Below are 16,139 nucleotides of genomic sequence, written 5' to 3'. Positions count from 1 at the left end.
AGGAAAGGCCTCCTGGGAAGCTGGTAAGGAGGCGGAGGAGCCAGCCGTGTGCATCTGGAGGAGAAGCACTGCAGGGAGAAGGAACGGCAGGTGCAAAGCCCCGAGCCTGCCTGGTGCATCGTGGGAGAGCAAGGAGGCTGCGCTGGCTAGAAGGGAGGGGGCGGGGTGGTAGAGAGACCAGAGGTAACTGGGGCCAGACCCTGAAGGACACTGTCAGCCCTCGTGAGGGGCTCAGGAGCCATTGCAGGACTTTGTGTTGGGCGGATAGGAGTGGATTTGTGTTTTAACAGCTTCAGCCGGCTGCTGTGTTGAGACTGGAGTTGGAGGGAGGTGTAGAGTGTGGGGGACAGAGGCAGGGAGACCGGTTTGGAGCTCGTTGTGGTGACCTGAGAGAAGCATGCTGGTGGCCGGACCGCTGATGACGGAGGAAGTGGAAAGAAGGGGCCAGATTCTGGATCTATTTTGGAGGTAGAGCCAATAAGATTTTTGGCGCAGTGGATATGAGAGAAGAGGAGTTGGGGACCGCGCCTAGATTTCTGGCCTGAGCAGTTGGAAAGCAGACATTTCTGGGAGCCCACGGACACCAGGAGCCAGTTCAGCGAAGCGTTGCTGATTGTTGCTTGTGGCAGGCCCCCGGCCCCCGCAGAAAACAAGGCAGACCTGACTGTGCTCACCAGGCCCACAGCCCAACGGGGAAGACAGAAAGAAATAGTTCCAGAGTGGTGACAGAAACCAAAGAGAGGGTGTGGCGTGGGCGTGGGTCTGTGCGTGTGCTGTGTGTGCGCTCAGGGCAGGGGCTGTAATGCGGGCTGGGGAAAGCCCACCCCAGACATCTCCCCACCGCTGAGTCCTGGGTCATCTGGTGCTGCGGCTGGATCAGGTCCCGGGACGGTCATGGGTGTCACAGACCTGACATTCACCTACCTCAACACAGACTCCCCGACGTCCCTTGGAAAACTCCTAGAATGTGTTCCAAATGAAATGAAACGGAACCATGGCAAATTTCAGAAAAGCAAGTGTTTGTGGTTTCTCGGCAAGCTCCATTTCCATCTGGCGCATATGGTCTGAGTTTCGTATGTGTCACACGCCTCTGCCTCCCTCCCCACACCTCACACGTCTTACCCCGGTTGTTGGTACTATAGGATATCGGATAAAATTACGTCTCGTTGAATATATATGATCTTACATTAATCATCAAGCCCGCAAATAAATTCTCGTGCAAATGAAAGGGCAGGAATATAGTAACATCAAAATACTTTGGAATTGAGTCTGATTTCTAGGTCTCGTTTCTCAGTGTTGGCCTGAGATGTTCCACTTCCTGTTTGCTGACCAGGCCCTCCCCCAGCACCCTCGCTTCATTTCACAGTATTTTGAGAGGGGGACCCCGACAGGGCAGGGGCTGGTTGCTCACCCGGATAGCAGCTGCTGGAGCTCAGAGCCTTTGGGCCTCAGGGCCGCCTGGGGGGAGGCCAGCTGTGTGCCCTCTTAGGAGGCTTATCTGGGCCTGCTGCTGACCAGCTAATCCCATAGGGGAGAGGGCAGCGGCCAACACACCCATGGGTTCCCAGGCTGCTGTTGACCGAGACAAGCTCTGTGCCCACCCTTGTCACAGCCCCATCCGCTAGTTAGATGGCACTGTTCCCGGGTAGGAAACAGGCTCAGTGCTGTTTAGTGACCTGCACAAGATCACACAGCTAGGAGGTAGTCTGTCTGACCCATTTCGAGGGAGGACCTCGGTGTCTTGAGGTGACCAAGTTAGGCTACTCATTCATTCCCGGCAAGGCAGAGTGGAGTCTGAGAGGGGCTGGGCCTTGCCCAGAGTCATCCAGCAACTCCTGTGGGAACCCAGGGCTCCCCACTCCCGGGGCAGGGTTCTTTCAGGCTCAGGTCCCAGAGGGGCGTCCCAAGGGGTGCGTCTAAGATCCAGCACCAGTCAGAGGAGGCCAGTCACAGAAAACCCCAAAGCAGGCTACCGTTTGCCAGGGCGGCTCTCCCTCAGGCCCTAAGCCTGCTGACCTCCCGTCCTGCTTCCCTTCCTGGAGGGCCTAGGGGGCACAGGTCAGCCCCTCCCATCACCATGGTCCGTCCCCCCAGGGCGCCGAGACCAGGAAGCGCTCGCCCACACTCAGCAGCCAATTCAAGCGGTCGCTGGAGCTGCTGATGCGCACGCTGGGTGCCTGCCAGCCCTTCTTCGTGCGCTGCATCAAGCCCAATGAGTTCAAGAAGCCCATGGTAAGTGACTCTGGTCCCCGGGCTGGGGCAGCCAGGGACCATCCTGGGGCAGCTGGAGGGGCTGGGCTGAGACTTTGTCTTCTTTGCGGAATGGCAGGGCACCTGAGGGGTTTACAGAACAGGTTCCAATTTACTGGAGGTAGCACGTCCCCCGGAAAGAGCCTGGACTCTGCAGTGGGCTTGACACAGGTTCAAATCCTGTACCGCCTTTAAGCTGGGCTCATCTCCTGGGGAATTTCATGCAATAGGCATGGAGACCCTTAGGAGTCAGCCTCGGTTCTTGTTGTGGCCCTGACTTTGAAAGCCCCTTCTCCTTTGGTCCTGGCAACCACCACTTCCTCCTCGAAGCCTTCCCAGGTTCCTCTGACTGGTTGGGAAGGTTCTCATTTTTGACTCTGCTGAATAACATCGGGCTCCTTCTGTGAGCCCGGCGTGGGCCGGATTCTCTCCATGGCCCCATTCAACCTTCCCAATAGCCTGTGAAAGAGGGACCTGAAGGAGGGACCGTTATGGCTCCACATCTGGGACGTGTGACTGCGGGCTTAGGGAGGCTAAGGGACTTGACGCTGCAGAGCTGGGAGCCTGGCCACCCCTCACTCAGGCCCTCTCCTTCCACAGCTCTGGGAGGTGTTGTTTACCACAAAGCTCTTAGAGGCCCAGGGGGAAGCTGGGGCCTGAGGGGTCTGGGGAGGGACGGAAGGAGGGAGGCCAGGGCTGGGCCAGGGAAAGTGCCTGGAGGGAGAGGAAAGGGAGAGGAAACAGGTGGCGGAAGCCAGCCAGCTATGTGCTGGCCCTGCCTCCTGCCTGAAAACATTTCCCAGGGTGGGCTAGCCCGTCCCCCATGGGTCCCAGGACTGGGTCTGAAGGGGCAGGAGGGTCACAGAGAGCTCCCACTTTAGGGCAGGAGGTCTGGGGGGAATGAGGCCAGGGCATTGCCAAGGTAGTTGGGTCCCACCCTCCTGTTTTCAGATGCTTCCAGAACCTTCTCTGGACCCAGACCTCAGCATCTGTTACCTGAACCTTAGCAGCAGGACCTTCTCATTGGTCTCCTGCCTCCTTGTTCCAGTCCCCATCCCGACTGCAGTGAGAGCCAGTAGGTCTCAAATGCAACTCTGACCTGGTCACTCCCTGCTGCCTCCCTAGCCTGGCCTCCAAGGCTCTCTCAGTCCCTCTACAACCTGCTGCCGTCACAAACATGATTTTGTGACAATGAGAAAAGAGTGTCTCTTCCTTAGGGCGCCTTACTGCCAGCAGCCAGAAAGTCGTCTGAATAGCTGCAAACCTACCATGGCTGTAATATGAAGGGTACCCCCTGGGGCTGAGCAAGGCACCCGGCACCTGCACAACCATAACCTTGGCATGGATTAGTTTCCTCCGTTTCCGTGAAGTCCCCTAGCATGTCCTGCACTTTTAGGCTTCCACACCTTTGCACCCGTTCACCCTGCCTCCTCCAGTGCCTTTTCTCCTGACAGGATTAGAGCAAAGACCGCCTCCTCCGGGAAGTCCCCTCGAGATATCCCAAGGGGAGTTAAGCTGTCTCTCCTCTGTGCCCCCACAGCATGAGACTCGTCCCACGCGAGGGTCTCATTTTGTGCTGTTAAGTGAGTTCAAACTGCAGATCTAGGGTCGGCCCACCGCTGCTCCTCATCTGTTGTGTGGCTGGGAAAAGGCTGAGTGGGGCCGAGCTCCGAGCAGGAGCCTCCGGTGCTGACGCCCTTGGCTCCGTGCCCGGCAGCTGTTCGACCGGCACCTGTGTGTGCGCCAGCTGCGGTACTCAGGGATGATGGAGACCATCCGAATCCGCCGGGCCGGCTACCCCATCCGCTACAGCTTCGTGGAGTTTGTAGAGCGGTACCGGGTGCTGCTGCCCGGAGTGAAGCCGGCCTACAAGCAGGTACAGGGCGGGGGGGCAGAGGAGGCGGGAGGGAGGGTCCCAGCTCTGGGCCGGGCAGGGGCACTGGTTTTCTCACTGGCACAGAGTGCTGGGCGTGACATCAGCCCGGCCGCCTCAGGTACGGTGGGGAAGATTGGGGATCAGCCAGTAGAGGGCTTCCGGGGGCTCAACTGGCATGGACTTCACACACATGATGTAGTGGATGAGACCAGGGCTGCCACGTGCGCCCCGGACGTTAGACACAGGAGAGGGTTTTGTGGTCATTCTGCCCAGCCAGGGAGAAAACTGAGGGTCAGAGAAGGCAGGACCCGGCCAGGGTCACACAGCAAGTCGGGTGCAAACCTGGAGCAGAGTCCTGCCTCCTGGTCTTGGAAGGGACACTCGGGTGGCCTTGTCACTCGCTGGTGGGGCTGCCCATTCCCTGTGCACCCCCCAGGACGACCTTCGGGGGACATGCCAACGCATGGCCGAGGCTGTGCTGGGCACCCATGACGACTGGCAGATTGGCAAAACCAAGATCTTCTTGAAGGTGAGCATAGCCGCTGTCTCTGGCTGTCTCGTGGATATGTGAGTTCCCCATCACGGCAGGGACAGGGTCCTGGGGGCCTCTGTAGAGTTCTGTCAGGTGGGTCTGTGCTGGGCCTTGGTGGTCTTCTGCAGTCTGTGATGGGGACGTGGGATTCGGCCTCCTCTGTGGGGGAGGGGAAATGGATTTTAAGACCGTCTGTGATCTGGGGGGTGAGGTCAGAGGTGGCTCACCAGGGAGGCCTGGATTCAGTCAGGACCCTGTGGCTGGCTGCCTGCCCGCCCTGGGACTTTGGGCAAGTCACTGGCCCTTTCTGAGCCTCGTTTTCCCAGCTGTAAAATGGGATGTGTTTAGGGGGTGGGGTTCTTGAGTGTATCTTTAGGCCCTCTCCTGTGATTTCCTGCCAGGCAGGGTTCACCCGGGCCATGACAGACCACATGCCACCCCCTCTGTCCTCTCTTCGAGGCCTGTTCCCACCCTCCCTAAGCAGCACCTGGAGCTCAGTGGGGCTGGACTTCGGGATGGGGCAGTTGGGAGGGGGCAGGGCTGGGAGCCGGAAGCTGGGCCGCGGGTGTCTTGGCCTTGGGGTAGAGCTTGCTGGGAATTGGCCGTGTCTCTATAGCTGCAGCAGGGACAGTGTGAGCTCCCGGCCCGCCGCCTTCCCCATTTCCATTTCCGCTGTACTCGAGTTCTGGCTGTCCTGGGTGATGGGCAGGGCTGCTTCCTCTGCTGGGAGGGTGGGGCCCGGGCAGTTGCGGGAGAGCTACAGGACGGAAGGGAGGAGGCAGCCCCAGCAGGAGAGAATCTGGGGTCTGACGGTCTACTTCCGCCCTGGCTGAGGGGCTGTGGGCCAGTCCCTTCATCTCCCAGAGCCTTTTTCCCCTCGTCAGAAAACCTTGCCGACTGTTCCCTGCCTGTGCAAATCACTACTGCCATCCGGAAAGCTCATCCTTTGTGCCAGGCGGGGCCGTTTATCCATTTTTATCCATGACCTTGTGTAGTCCTCGAAGCAGCCCTAGGAGGTAGGACTGCTACGCCCATTTCAGGGAGAGGAGAAGTGAGCTGCCCAGGTGGTGCACTGACCTGGAGCGGAGAGCAGGGCTTCTAGCCTGTGTGGGGAAGTGAGGGAAAGTGGGCAACACGATGGTGTCCAGAGAGCTCTGAGGACCGTCCTTGTCCCATCCTCACCTCCCTGGGCTCTTCAGAAATGTGCCACTGTTTCGAGAGCCTAGACACCTACTTCTCATTCGTTCCTCCAGACAGCCTGCTGGGCCCTGTGCACAGTGAGGTGGTCTGGGATTATCTGATGCGTGTGGCTCCCCCATGAGGCTCAGCATCCCCAGGGCAGGGCCCCAGTCTGCCTGTTCACTGCAGCCCCATCCCAGCACTTAGCACTGCGGTGACACTTGGAGTGACACAACGATTCATCTGTATTGAATGTCCGAGGTTTTGTCTAACTGAAGGGAGGGTTGGGTGCCTGGGTGTGAGGAGAAGAGAGGCCTAGAGAGGTCAGCAGGGCCTGCGTTATGGAGGGCCTGAGTACCGGGCAGAAGACCAGGCTTGACCCTGGGAACCGAGGTGTCATTTTAAGGTCACCATCAGATTTGTGTTTTAAGAGGGTTCCTCCCTGAGGGAGGGCCAGAGCAGGAGTGACAGAGGCCAGGAGTGAAATGGCAGTGGTCTGGCCCAGGTCAGGCGCCCACGTGACGGAGACCTTTAGAAACGTGGGTGTGGGGGGCGCCTGGGTGGCTCAGTCGGTTAAGCGTCCGACTCTCGATTTCAGCTTTGATGTCTCGGGGTCATGAGATCGAGCTCCGTGTTGGGCTCCATGCTGAGCGTGGGGCCTGCTTAGGATTCTCTCTCCTCTCTCAGCTTCTCCACCCTCACCCCATCCCCCAAAATAAGTAAACATTTAGAAGAGTGGGGGCTTGGGCAGAGATGGCCATAGGGATGAAGCCTGTGTGTGAATGATAGGCTCTCTGACCCCTCCAGTCCGGTTAAGCTCCTCCTACTCCATTTGTCCCACCCTGCCGCCAGGCCTCCAGGAAACAGCCAAGAGCCGCCTCTGTGGGAGGCTGTCCCATGGGGCCAGAGCAGGGCAGGGAGCTCTGAGGGAAGGGAGGGAGGGCCTGTGTGGGGCAGCCTCAGCCCCGGACTGTGAAGTGGGGGGGGCACTGCTCAGGAGCTCTGCACTCCAGGACCACCACGACATGCTGCTGGAGGTGGAACGGGACAAGGCCATCACCGACAGAGTCATCCTCCTGCAGAAAGTCATCCGGGGGTTCAAAGACAGGTAAGTGCCGGGACCAGCTCGCCCACCTCGGCTCACATACAGATGTGTGTATGTTTGGCTTACCTCTGTGCCCCTGAATGAACACTAGGAGTAAACACACGCACACAGGAACGAGCGCGCCATGCACGTGGCACATGCATGCCATGCACACGCGATCATGCTAACACCGATGAACGCACGGACACGTGACTCACACCCACCTACCTGTGCCACATACGCCCAGTGACACGGTCCACTGCCCTCCATACAAGCACACGTGGACACCTGAGGCACACATGCGGACAGTCCCGTGTCTCGGGTGCCTGATGAAGTTTCCCAAAGAGGAAATTTGAGGTTTCGTAAATTACAGCGTGTGTCCCGTTTTCCAGGTGAGGGGCATGTGTACAGCTGTGACACTTCGCACACGGGCAGGGCTGACTCTGGAGTGTGACTGCGGCTCCACAAAAACCCACAACCTGCCCTTTTAGCAGTTCATCTGGTTACCCCCTCCCTCTCGCCGTCTGCTCTTCCATCAGTTCTGTGCATCCATCTGTCCGTCCCCTCCCACAGCTGCTCATTTGCTTATGTACATCCAGATACTGGCTCGCTGACTGTCTCACACGCTGACGTACCCACCCTCCCCTCCGTTACTTACTTCTGCCTTCGGCAGACACCTGCTGTGTGATGTGTGGTCTCTTCGTCCTCCATCAGGTCAAAGGTGACTATCGTCCTATAGAAGCTGCCTCACGTGTGCAAGGGACAGCAGTGTACTTGCTCAGAGTCTGTCAGAAGACGTGGGCTCTTGTCCCAACCTCACTGAGCCTCCCTTTCGTCATCGCTAAAATGGGGAAGTTAGTAATAAATAATGTTCACAGTGATCCAAGCTTTTAGTCTTTATCTTATTTACTTATTATTATTCACTTATTCAGTAAATACCTCCTAAATGCCTACCTTAATAGGCATATGTGACAAACTTAGGAGGCAGGAAGAGCGGGTGTTTTTGTGTCCATTTTACGGACGAGGAAGGTGAGGCATAGAGAAGTTATATGCCTTTGCCCAAGGTCATGTGGCTGGGAGAGACAGAGCTGGGCTCAGCCTTACTCTCCTGATTCCAAACCCTACCAGTACCCTGGCTGCCTCTGGGCACTATTTCTCTGCTCTGACATCCTTCTGTATGCTGTTCCAGATCTAACTTCCTGAAGTTGAAAAATGCTGCCACACTGATCCAGAGGCACTGGCGGGGCCACAACTGCCGGAGGAACTATGAGCTGGTGAGCCTCCCCAGGGGGCTGCTCTTTGCCTCGTGAGGCCTTTGAACCTGGCCCCATTGCCGTAGCAGCAGGACGTACCCTGCCCAGGGCCTGGTTGGCCTCCTGCCACTGCCCTGGCTGGCCCCTACCCTTCCTCCAGCCCAAAGTCCAAGTCTGCTTCTTGCGGCTTTTCTCATCTGGTCAGCAAAGTTTGACACTTTTCCTCTGGAGTGTTTTGATGGGTTGTGAGCACCTGGGCCATTAGCTTGGAGGAGGCTGGTGGTGGGTGTGTCACATGGGTCTCTGCAGAGCAGCCGGGCTGCAGTCCGGACCTGGGGCTGGGGAGGCAGACAGGAAGGAGACCAGCTCCTGGTCTGAGGACGGGGGTTCGTTGTGTGTGGTGGGGGGGGGGGGCGCCCTCAAGGGAAGCCAAGTCCTTTTTCTAGAAAACTTCTGTCTGCGAGGAAACAGAGCTTAACTCTGGGGGAGACCTAGTCTGAGAGAAGACAGAGCTTTGGGGCACGCCAGTCAGAGCGGAGCCCAGCGCGGCGACTGTCCTGTGGCCAGGGTCAGCCTGGGGTCGGGGCGGCAGGCTCCGAGCCGGTCCGTGTCCTTGCAGATGCGGCTGGGCTTCCTGCGGCTGCAGGCCCTGCACCGCTCCCGGAAGCTGCACCAGAAGTACCGCCTGGCCCGCCGGCGCATCATCGGGTTCCAGGCCCGCTGCCGCGCCTACCTGGTGCGCAAGGCCTTCCGCCACCGCCTCTGGGCCGTGCTCACCGTGCAGGCCTACGCCCGGGGCATGATCGCCCGCAGGCTGCACCGGCGCCTCAGGGCCGAGGTGAGGGCTTTCGAGTGAGTCCACAGCTCTTGTGTGCCCTGAGCGGTGCTGCTCCACCCCGGGCAGGCAGGTCCCCCCTACACCGACACCTGCAGAGGGGCCCTGGGACCATGCCTCCTGTGGGGAATGCACACAGCTGGGATCGACCCCTCATTTCCATCCTCCCAGCCAACGGCAGGGCCCGGGGCCCAGTCACTGTTGTGGTGAAGCTGGTTTGGCTTCGGGAGCCACCGATGTCCCCAACCTGCTGTGTGACCTGGGGGAGTTCCAGGTACCTCAGTTTCCCCGTCTGCCAAACTATTTGGCAGAGTCGTTCCCGGTCCCAGAACTCAGGGTGGCGCGGGCCAGAGCTGGCAGGAAGCACTGTGACGGTGCCCACCTGGCTGCCCCTTCCCTCAGTACCTGCGGCGTCTGGAGGCTGAGAAAATGCGGCTGGCAGAGGAGGAGAAGCTCCGGAAGGAGATGAGCGCCAAGAAGGCCAAGGAGGAGGCCGAACGCAAGCATCAGGTGAGCTGAGTGGCCCAGACCTCAGATGTCCATTCACTGGTTCAACAGCACTGGCGATCTGTCCTCTGTCCACACAGCCTGCCTTCATCCACGCACTGGGTGCTTGGTCCCGTGCCAGGCCTGAGGACAAGGGGCCGTGGCTCCAGAGTAAGAGGCGCCATGCCCATCACCTTTTCTAGCTGGGAGATAACACGGATAAAAAGCCAGAGCCGGAGCGAGAGCTCCCAGTACGGGAGCCTCAGCTGCATGGGGCTAATGAGTGCTTGAAATGGCAAAGGGCTCTAAGTGTAAAATGTATACTAGGTTCTGAAGACAGTAAAATAGAAGGAACATGAAGTATTTCAGTACTATTTTTAAAATATTAATTACGTGTTGACATATTTTAGAACTATTGGGTTAAATAAAAATATATACGTATTTTTTTATTTGCAAGAGAGCGAGAGAGCTCACGAGTGGGGGAGAGGGGCAGAGGGAGAGAAAGAGAATCTTAAGCAGGCTCCACACTCAGCACGGAGCCCAAAGTGGGGCTCGATCCCATGACCCTGGAATCATGACCTGAGCTGAAATCAAGAGTTGGACACTCAACCGACTGAGCCACCCAGGCACCCCTAAAATATATTATTAAAATAGATTTCGCCTATTTCTTTTTACTGTTTTGAATAAAGCTACTCCATTCAGGGCTTGCATTATATTTCTATTGGACAGCGCTGGTCTAGAGCCTCAACCCAACAGCTGTGGGATTTCCGGGTTGGTGTGGTCCCCTCCGGCGGGGGAGGGATGAGCAGGCTTCCTGGAAGAGGTGGTTCCCAGCTAAGCCCTGACGGGCAGGCAGGATTACTCTGGACTTGTCTCAAGGCTTCTCTGTGGCCCAGTGCTGGGCATCTGTCTGCACTGGATTCTGAGGGCTGGGCGGGGTGGGGCCGAGGATAGAGAGGTTGGAGGCTCAGTCCTTCCCAGCAGTCAGGAGGGCCTGGGTGGAGGCCGGGACTGAGGCCTGGCAGTTGCGGGGGCTCTCTGGGGCTCCCTGAGGAGGGCGTGCTCCCCGAGGCCGTCTCCTCTGTATCCTCTCAAACTCCCAGGAGCGCCTGGCCCAATTGGCCCGTGAGGATGCAGAGCGGGAGCTGAAGGAGAAGGAGGAGGCTCGGCGCAAGAAGGAGCTCCTGGAGCAGATGGAGAGAGCCCGCCATGAGCCCATCAACCACTCGGACATGGTGGACAAGATGTTTGGCTTCTTGGGGACTTCAGGCGGCCTGCCAGGCCAGGAGGGCCAAGCACCTAGTGGCTTCGAGGTACCAGGCTGGGGACAGGCCTTCCGTCCTTTTGTGCCTGTTTGCCTTAAAGTCCCCCTGACCCTTGGGCACAAAGGGCAGCAGTAAGACGTATGGCCCATGCAGCCCCTGACCTGTCCAGCCAGCAGCTCGCCATGCAGCCTTGGGCCAGTCACTGTCCCTCTCCAGGGCCAACTTTTATTCATTCACAAACTTGTATTCATCCGTGTACTGAGGACCTACCACGTGCCAGGCTCTGTTTGGGCAACAGGATGGCAGTGTTCCACCCCGTGGAGGAAGAGCTGGCCCCACAGGGACAGGTTGGGGGGCCGCAGGGCCAGCCCGAGTCTGGTCCGTGGCAGGGAACCTCTCTGGCTTCCTCAGGACCTGGAGCGCGGGCGCAGGGAGATGGTGGAGGAGGACCTGGACGCAGCCCTGCCCTTGCCTGACGAGGATGAGGAGGACCTCTCTGAGTATAAATTCGCCAAGTTTGCTGCCACCTACTTCCAGGGCACGACCACACATACCTATACCCGGCGGCCGCTCAGGCAGCCGCTGCTGTACCACGATGACGAGGGCGACCAGCTGGTGAGGGCTGGGGCTGTGCGGGCGCCCAGATGGCAGGTCCCCGGGGGTGGGACTAGGGCTGACTTCACCCTGGTACCCCGGGCCCCGTAGCCCTCCTGTGGCCCTCTCCAGCCCTCTCCCCAGACCCCCAGGCCATTTTGATGGTTCAGCAGTACCCTGTGCCCGTGCCCCCTGACACACTCTGCCCCAGGCGGCCCTGGCGGTCTGGATCACCATCCTGCGCTTCATGGGGGACCTCCCTGAGCCCAAGTACCACACCGCCATGAGTGACGGCAGTGAGAAGATCCCTGTGATGACTAAGATTTACGAGACCCTGGGCAAGAAGACATACAAGAGGGAGCTGCAGGCCCTGCAGGGCGAGGGGGAGGTGAGGCCCAGCTACCACCCCCCCCAACCCCCAGTTCATCCATGTCCCGCCCAGGCCAGTAGGGAGGGCCGCCCGCATCCCCATCCTCAGGGTTCTCAGCAGAAGGAGCCCTTAAAATTTGCCTCTGCCTCACCTCCCTGACCCCCACTATCCTCTGTCCCCTTGTGGGAACAAACGTGTGAACGTTTTGTAAACTGTAAGGCGTGGATGGTGATGGAATGAGGCCATGCGGCAGAACCAACGGCCTTGCAGTCAGAGCCAGCACCAGTACTGACTCACTGGGAGGCACTGGGCAGGCGCCCGCACTTTTCTGGGTCTCCGTTTTCCCATCATCAGCTGGCTGGTGGGGGGCAGTGCGGACGTAAACGTCAGTGTGGAGGTGCACAACCCGCTAGCCATAGCTCCGTTGTCAACTGCTCTTGTCCTTACTTTGGGCCCAGGTGCTTGACCCTGACCCCTGTTTCTCCTGCAGGCCCAGCTACCGGAGGGGCAGAAGAAGAGCAGCATGAGGCACAAGCTGGTGCACTTGACCCTGAAGAAGAAGTCCAAACTGACAGAGGAGGTTAGACCAGACCCTGGGCTGCCTTAGGAGGCCCAGGGTGGGGCAAGACTGAGCTGGGGGGGACCACAGGGAGTGGGAAAGGGAGCGGATGTGGCCTGTTCCCAGGGGCTTGGGCTGGACCGTGTCGGGGGTTAGTGGGCAGACAGGAGTGCGAAGTAGAGGGCGGGGAGCATAGGCTGGGGCCGGATCAGGGAGGGCTTCCCAGAAGAGGAGACTGGAGAGCTGGGGAGGGTGAGAGGCAGATGGCGAGAGGGAGGACACTTCCTGCCAGGGCAGGGACCTGTTGCATTTGACCCAAGGACCTTTCAGATGCCTCAAACTTCTCTGTGAGTGGGCGTGCCCATGGGCATTAACAGTAACGGTTTGTTTGAACTCTCAGTCACCTCGCTTTTGTTGAGCAGCACCGCCCTGGCCCTGTGCTCCAGGAATGTGCAGGCTGGGAGAGCAGCAGAACTAACCCAGGCATTTACAGCACAGGGGGACTGGCTCCCGCGTATCCCTACTTTTGCACACATCAGTCCCTCTGCCTAAAGTTCCTCCTTCTCTGCCTGGGAGTCACCTCCTCCAGCAAGCCTGCCCAGGCCCCTCTACAGTAGACTCAGGCTCCTCCTCAGGGCTTCCCTAGCCTGCTTTGCCACTGCCACTGTCCTCTTCCCCACCTGAGGCTCAAATCCAGTCCTATAGGCACGTAGCCCCAGATTGGAATCCCGGCTCCGCCGCTGGGTATCTGAAAGGCCCAAAGGGGGAAATGCCTGCTTTTTCCTGGGTTCCTGAGAGGATGGCATGGGATGATACCTGTGGGTGCCCCATAGACGTGAGGATCTCCTGGGCCTTCCCGCCGGCAGGGGCATGTTCCTGCCACTCCCTGCTCTCGCTCCGGGACTCTGGGCAGGGTGCAGGTTGGCACGGTGGGCTGTGTGGAACCAGAGAGGAGAAACACGTCTGTAAGAACCCAGGCTTGGGGCTGTTCACAGAGAACTGGGCGGTTGGAACCCAGGGTGTGTATTCTGGCTGTCAGGGTTGTGTGGAGAGATTGGGGTCCCTCTACGAGTCAGAAGAGCAGGTCCCTGTCCTGGCTGAAAGGGCTTCCCTGGGGTAGGGGGTGGAGGGTGGTATTAAGGAGACTGCAGAGGAACCTTGTCCCCAGTGTGTGGCACCAGGCCAGTGCTGCCCAGCTGTCTGGACCCGTCAGCTCTGCACAGGGCGGGGGTAGGACAGGGCTGGGGCTCTCACGGTGGTGGGCAGCCAGCTCATGTGGCCGTTCTCAGGATCTGCTCTCCAGGGGAGTGGGCAGACTCAGACATGAGGCAGGGCCCCTCACTTGACCCTGCCTGGGTCAAGCCTCGTCCCCTCCCTCTGGCCCAGGTGACCAAGAGGCTGCATGACGGGGAGTCCACTGTGCAGGGCAATAGCATGCTGGAGGACCGGCCCACATCCAACCTGGAGAAGCTGCACTTCATCATCGGCAATGGCATCCTGCGGCCAGCGCTCCGGTCAGTGCCTGAGGAGTGGCTGGTGGGAGGCATCCCACAGTCTCTGGAGTGCGGAGGCCCTGAAAGGCTTTTGGTGGCTGAGTTGTGGCTTTGTCACCTTGGTAACAGATTAAGCCGAACAGGCCTGGGGTTAGCTCCGCTGCTAGCTAGTCATGTGACCTTGATAGAGTTGTTTCATCTCCTGAGCCTCAGTTTCTTCATCTGTGAAGAGGGAATAATAATCACACTTACCTAATAGGCTTATGGGCAGATCAAACTCGGGAGAGTATGTAAGATAGGATCCACGCAGCAGGCACTTGGTACATGGCAAGGCACCTGTTGTGCTCATTACCTGATGCATCTACTGCCTATTCCTTATATTCTTATAACCTATTCCTGCCAGCTCACCTTTGGTGCACCCAACCCAGGCCTGTGTGCAGGGTTACCGTGGTTAGCATGCCTGGGAATCCCGTGAGTGCCTTTTTCCCCGCCCAGGCCTGGGAAAGGTCTTTGTTCGGGTCCCTGGGGTGTTGGGGAGGAGATGGGATGATCCAAGAGTAACCAGGAGCAATAAAGGAATCAAGTCTGCTTGGTCAGTGGAGGGAAGACAGGACTTTCTGAGGACTCTATCTGCACAAGATGGTCGGTTAGGAGACCCGACCCCATGAACCCATGCATGCTGGCTGGGAGGGTGGCAGGATGGGGCTGGGTGGGGCGTTGAGCCCATTTGACCAATGGGAAAACTGAGGTCCGGACAGGGGAAGAGACTTGCCAGGGATCACTAGCCTCCCAGACTTCCTGCCTTCCAGTCAGGCATCTTTTCATTGTTGCTGGAGGCCAGGGACTACCTCACCAGAGGTAGTCAGGGACCCAGGGCCACCTGCCTCCAGGAAGGAAGGGTAGCTGTCCAAGTTGTGTTGAAAGGGCAAGAATCTGCCTCCTAGTTATCTCACGATCAGACCTAAAGTTGTCAGTCCTAGAGAACATAGTGCCAGGAGCCCTGAGCCAAGAGGCAGAAGCCTGGGTGTGGCATCTCTGAGGGCCCATGGCTAATCCCTGCCTTCTCTTGGCCTTGGCTCCTAGCTGTAGGTGAGAAAGTCTTTACTGGTCTGTGATGAGATGGGAAAAATAAGGAAGTTTCTAAATCTAAATCTGATTTATTTAAAGGACTGTTCTTTGTTCTGAGATTTTTTACCCTTTCTACTTTTTGAATATTAGTATTACGTTTGTTTTACGAAATAACGGTGATACAGATAGCAGGCAGATTGTGTTATGGTGTGTTTAAACGACCTTATTTGTCGTGATAAAAAGTTAGCAACCTCAGAATTAATTTTGAAGTGACACTGGCCTCTGAAGATCCGGGCACCACTGAATGGGATTATCCATCCTTCTCTGCCCGGTCCCGCCCTTCTGAGAGGGAAGAGCAGCAGTGCCCCCTGGTGGTCACTTTGTCATCGAGGTCCTGTCCTTGGCCCCGAACAGGCAGGCAACAGCTAGCATTTATTCACTGTGCCAGGTGCTTTATAAGCAAGCCTTGGCTCATTTTTCTTCACAGAAATCTTGTAAAGAAGGTATTATAGTTTTCCTTTAAAATGAAAACAAAAAAACTACCTTCATTGCTTTGATCTGATTACAAAAGTAATACAAGGCCACTTAAATACTGTATTCAAACATTACAGAAATATCTCAAGGGTAAGTCAAATCCCCTGCCCATTCCATCTCCTGGAGAAACTCCTCAGATGGGTTGGCTGTTTCTGCCCTTCTGGTTGCCATCAGTAGAAATTGTACCTGCTGTCATGACTATGGGAGGGGTGCAGAGAGGTGAACTCCCCTGGCCAGGCCACCCAGCTGGTGAGGGACAAGGAAGGGAGGGAGCCTGGACTTCTCATCAAAGTGATCACCGGTGGCTGTGGCTGCTGTGCCCCAGAACAGGATGTGCACCATGCTCTGGATCATGGGGCCCTGACTGCGGATCTGGATTAGAGTCAGGAACATGCTTCGTGCCTGATGAGCCTGACTCCAAAGCAAGGCCCTCTTCACTGGCTCCGCAGAGCCGTGGGCTCAGCCTTCCCCAGTCGGCCCCACGCAGCCTCCTCCTGGGTGGTCTGGGGCAAGCAGGAGAGGACAAGATCGGGTATCTCACCTGTAGCCGGGAGGGGCCGGGCTCATTTCTGACGCAGTCTCCCTTCCTTGCTGCCCCGCCCAGGGATGAGATCTACTGCCAGATCAGCAAGCAGCTCACTCACAACCCCTCCAAGAGCAGCTATGCCCGAGGCTGGATCCTCGTGTCTCTCTGTGTGGGCTGCTTTGCTCCCTCGGAGAAGTTTGTTAAGGTAGGGAGGCGTAGGGAGGCATGGGCCTCC

General features: G+C 57.9%; 1 protein-coding gene across 6 annotated transcripts in view; it reads left to right on the top strand.

Moving 5' to 3' along the window:
- MYO7A (myosin VIIA) overlaps positions 1 to 16,139 on the top strand; it is an 84,348-nt gene that overhangs the window by 44,619 nt on the left and 23,590 nt on the right. For all 6 annotated transcript variants that reach the window (XM_042957373.1, XM_042957371.1, XM_042957372.1 and 3 more), the window contains 13 exons: positions 2,095 to 2,232; positions 3,968 to 4,126; positions 4,563 to 4,655; positions 6,851 to 6,945; positions 8,111 to 8,195; positions 8,794 to 9,012; positions 9,412 to 9,519; positions 10,599 to 10,808; positions 11,172 to 11,375; positions 11,566 to 11,742; positions 12,215 to 12,304; positions 13,670 to 13,797; positions 15,983 to 16,109. In XM_042957373.1, the coding sequence (XP_042813307.1) occupies positions 2,095 to 2,232; positions 3,968 to 4,126; positions 4,563 to 4,655; positions 6,851 to 6,945; positions 8,111 to 8,195; positions 8,794 to 9,012; positions 9,412 to 9,519; positions 10,599 to 10,808; positions 11,172 to 11,375; positions 11,566 to 11,742; positions 12,215 to 12,304; positions 13,670 to 13,797; positions 15,983 to 16,109 (1,833 nt within the window). The remainder of the gene's footprint in view (positions 1 to 2,094; positions 2,233 to 3,967; positions 4,127 to 4,562; positions 4,656 to 6,850; positions 6,946 to 8,110; positions 8,196 to 8,793; positions 9,013 to 9,411; positions 9,520 to 10,598; positions 10,809 to 11,171; positions 11,376 to 11,565; positions 11,743 to 12,214; positions 12,305 to 13,669; positions 13,798 to 15,982; positions 16,110 to 16,139) is intronic.

The sequence above is a fragment of the Panthera tigris genome, chromosome D1, assembly GCF_018350195.1.
Source record: "Panthera tigris isolate Pti1 chromosome D1, P.tigris_Pti1_mat1.1, whole genome shotgun sequence".
Lineage (NCBI taxonomy): Eukaryota > Metazoa > Chordata > Mammalia > Carnivora > Felidae > Panthera > Panthera tigris.
The sequence above is the reverse complement of the archived record's forward strand: the minus strand, read 5'-3'. Positions and strand labels throughout refer to the sequence as shown.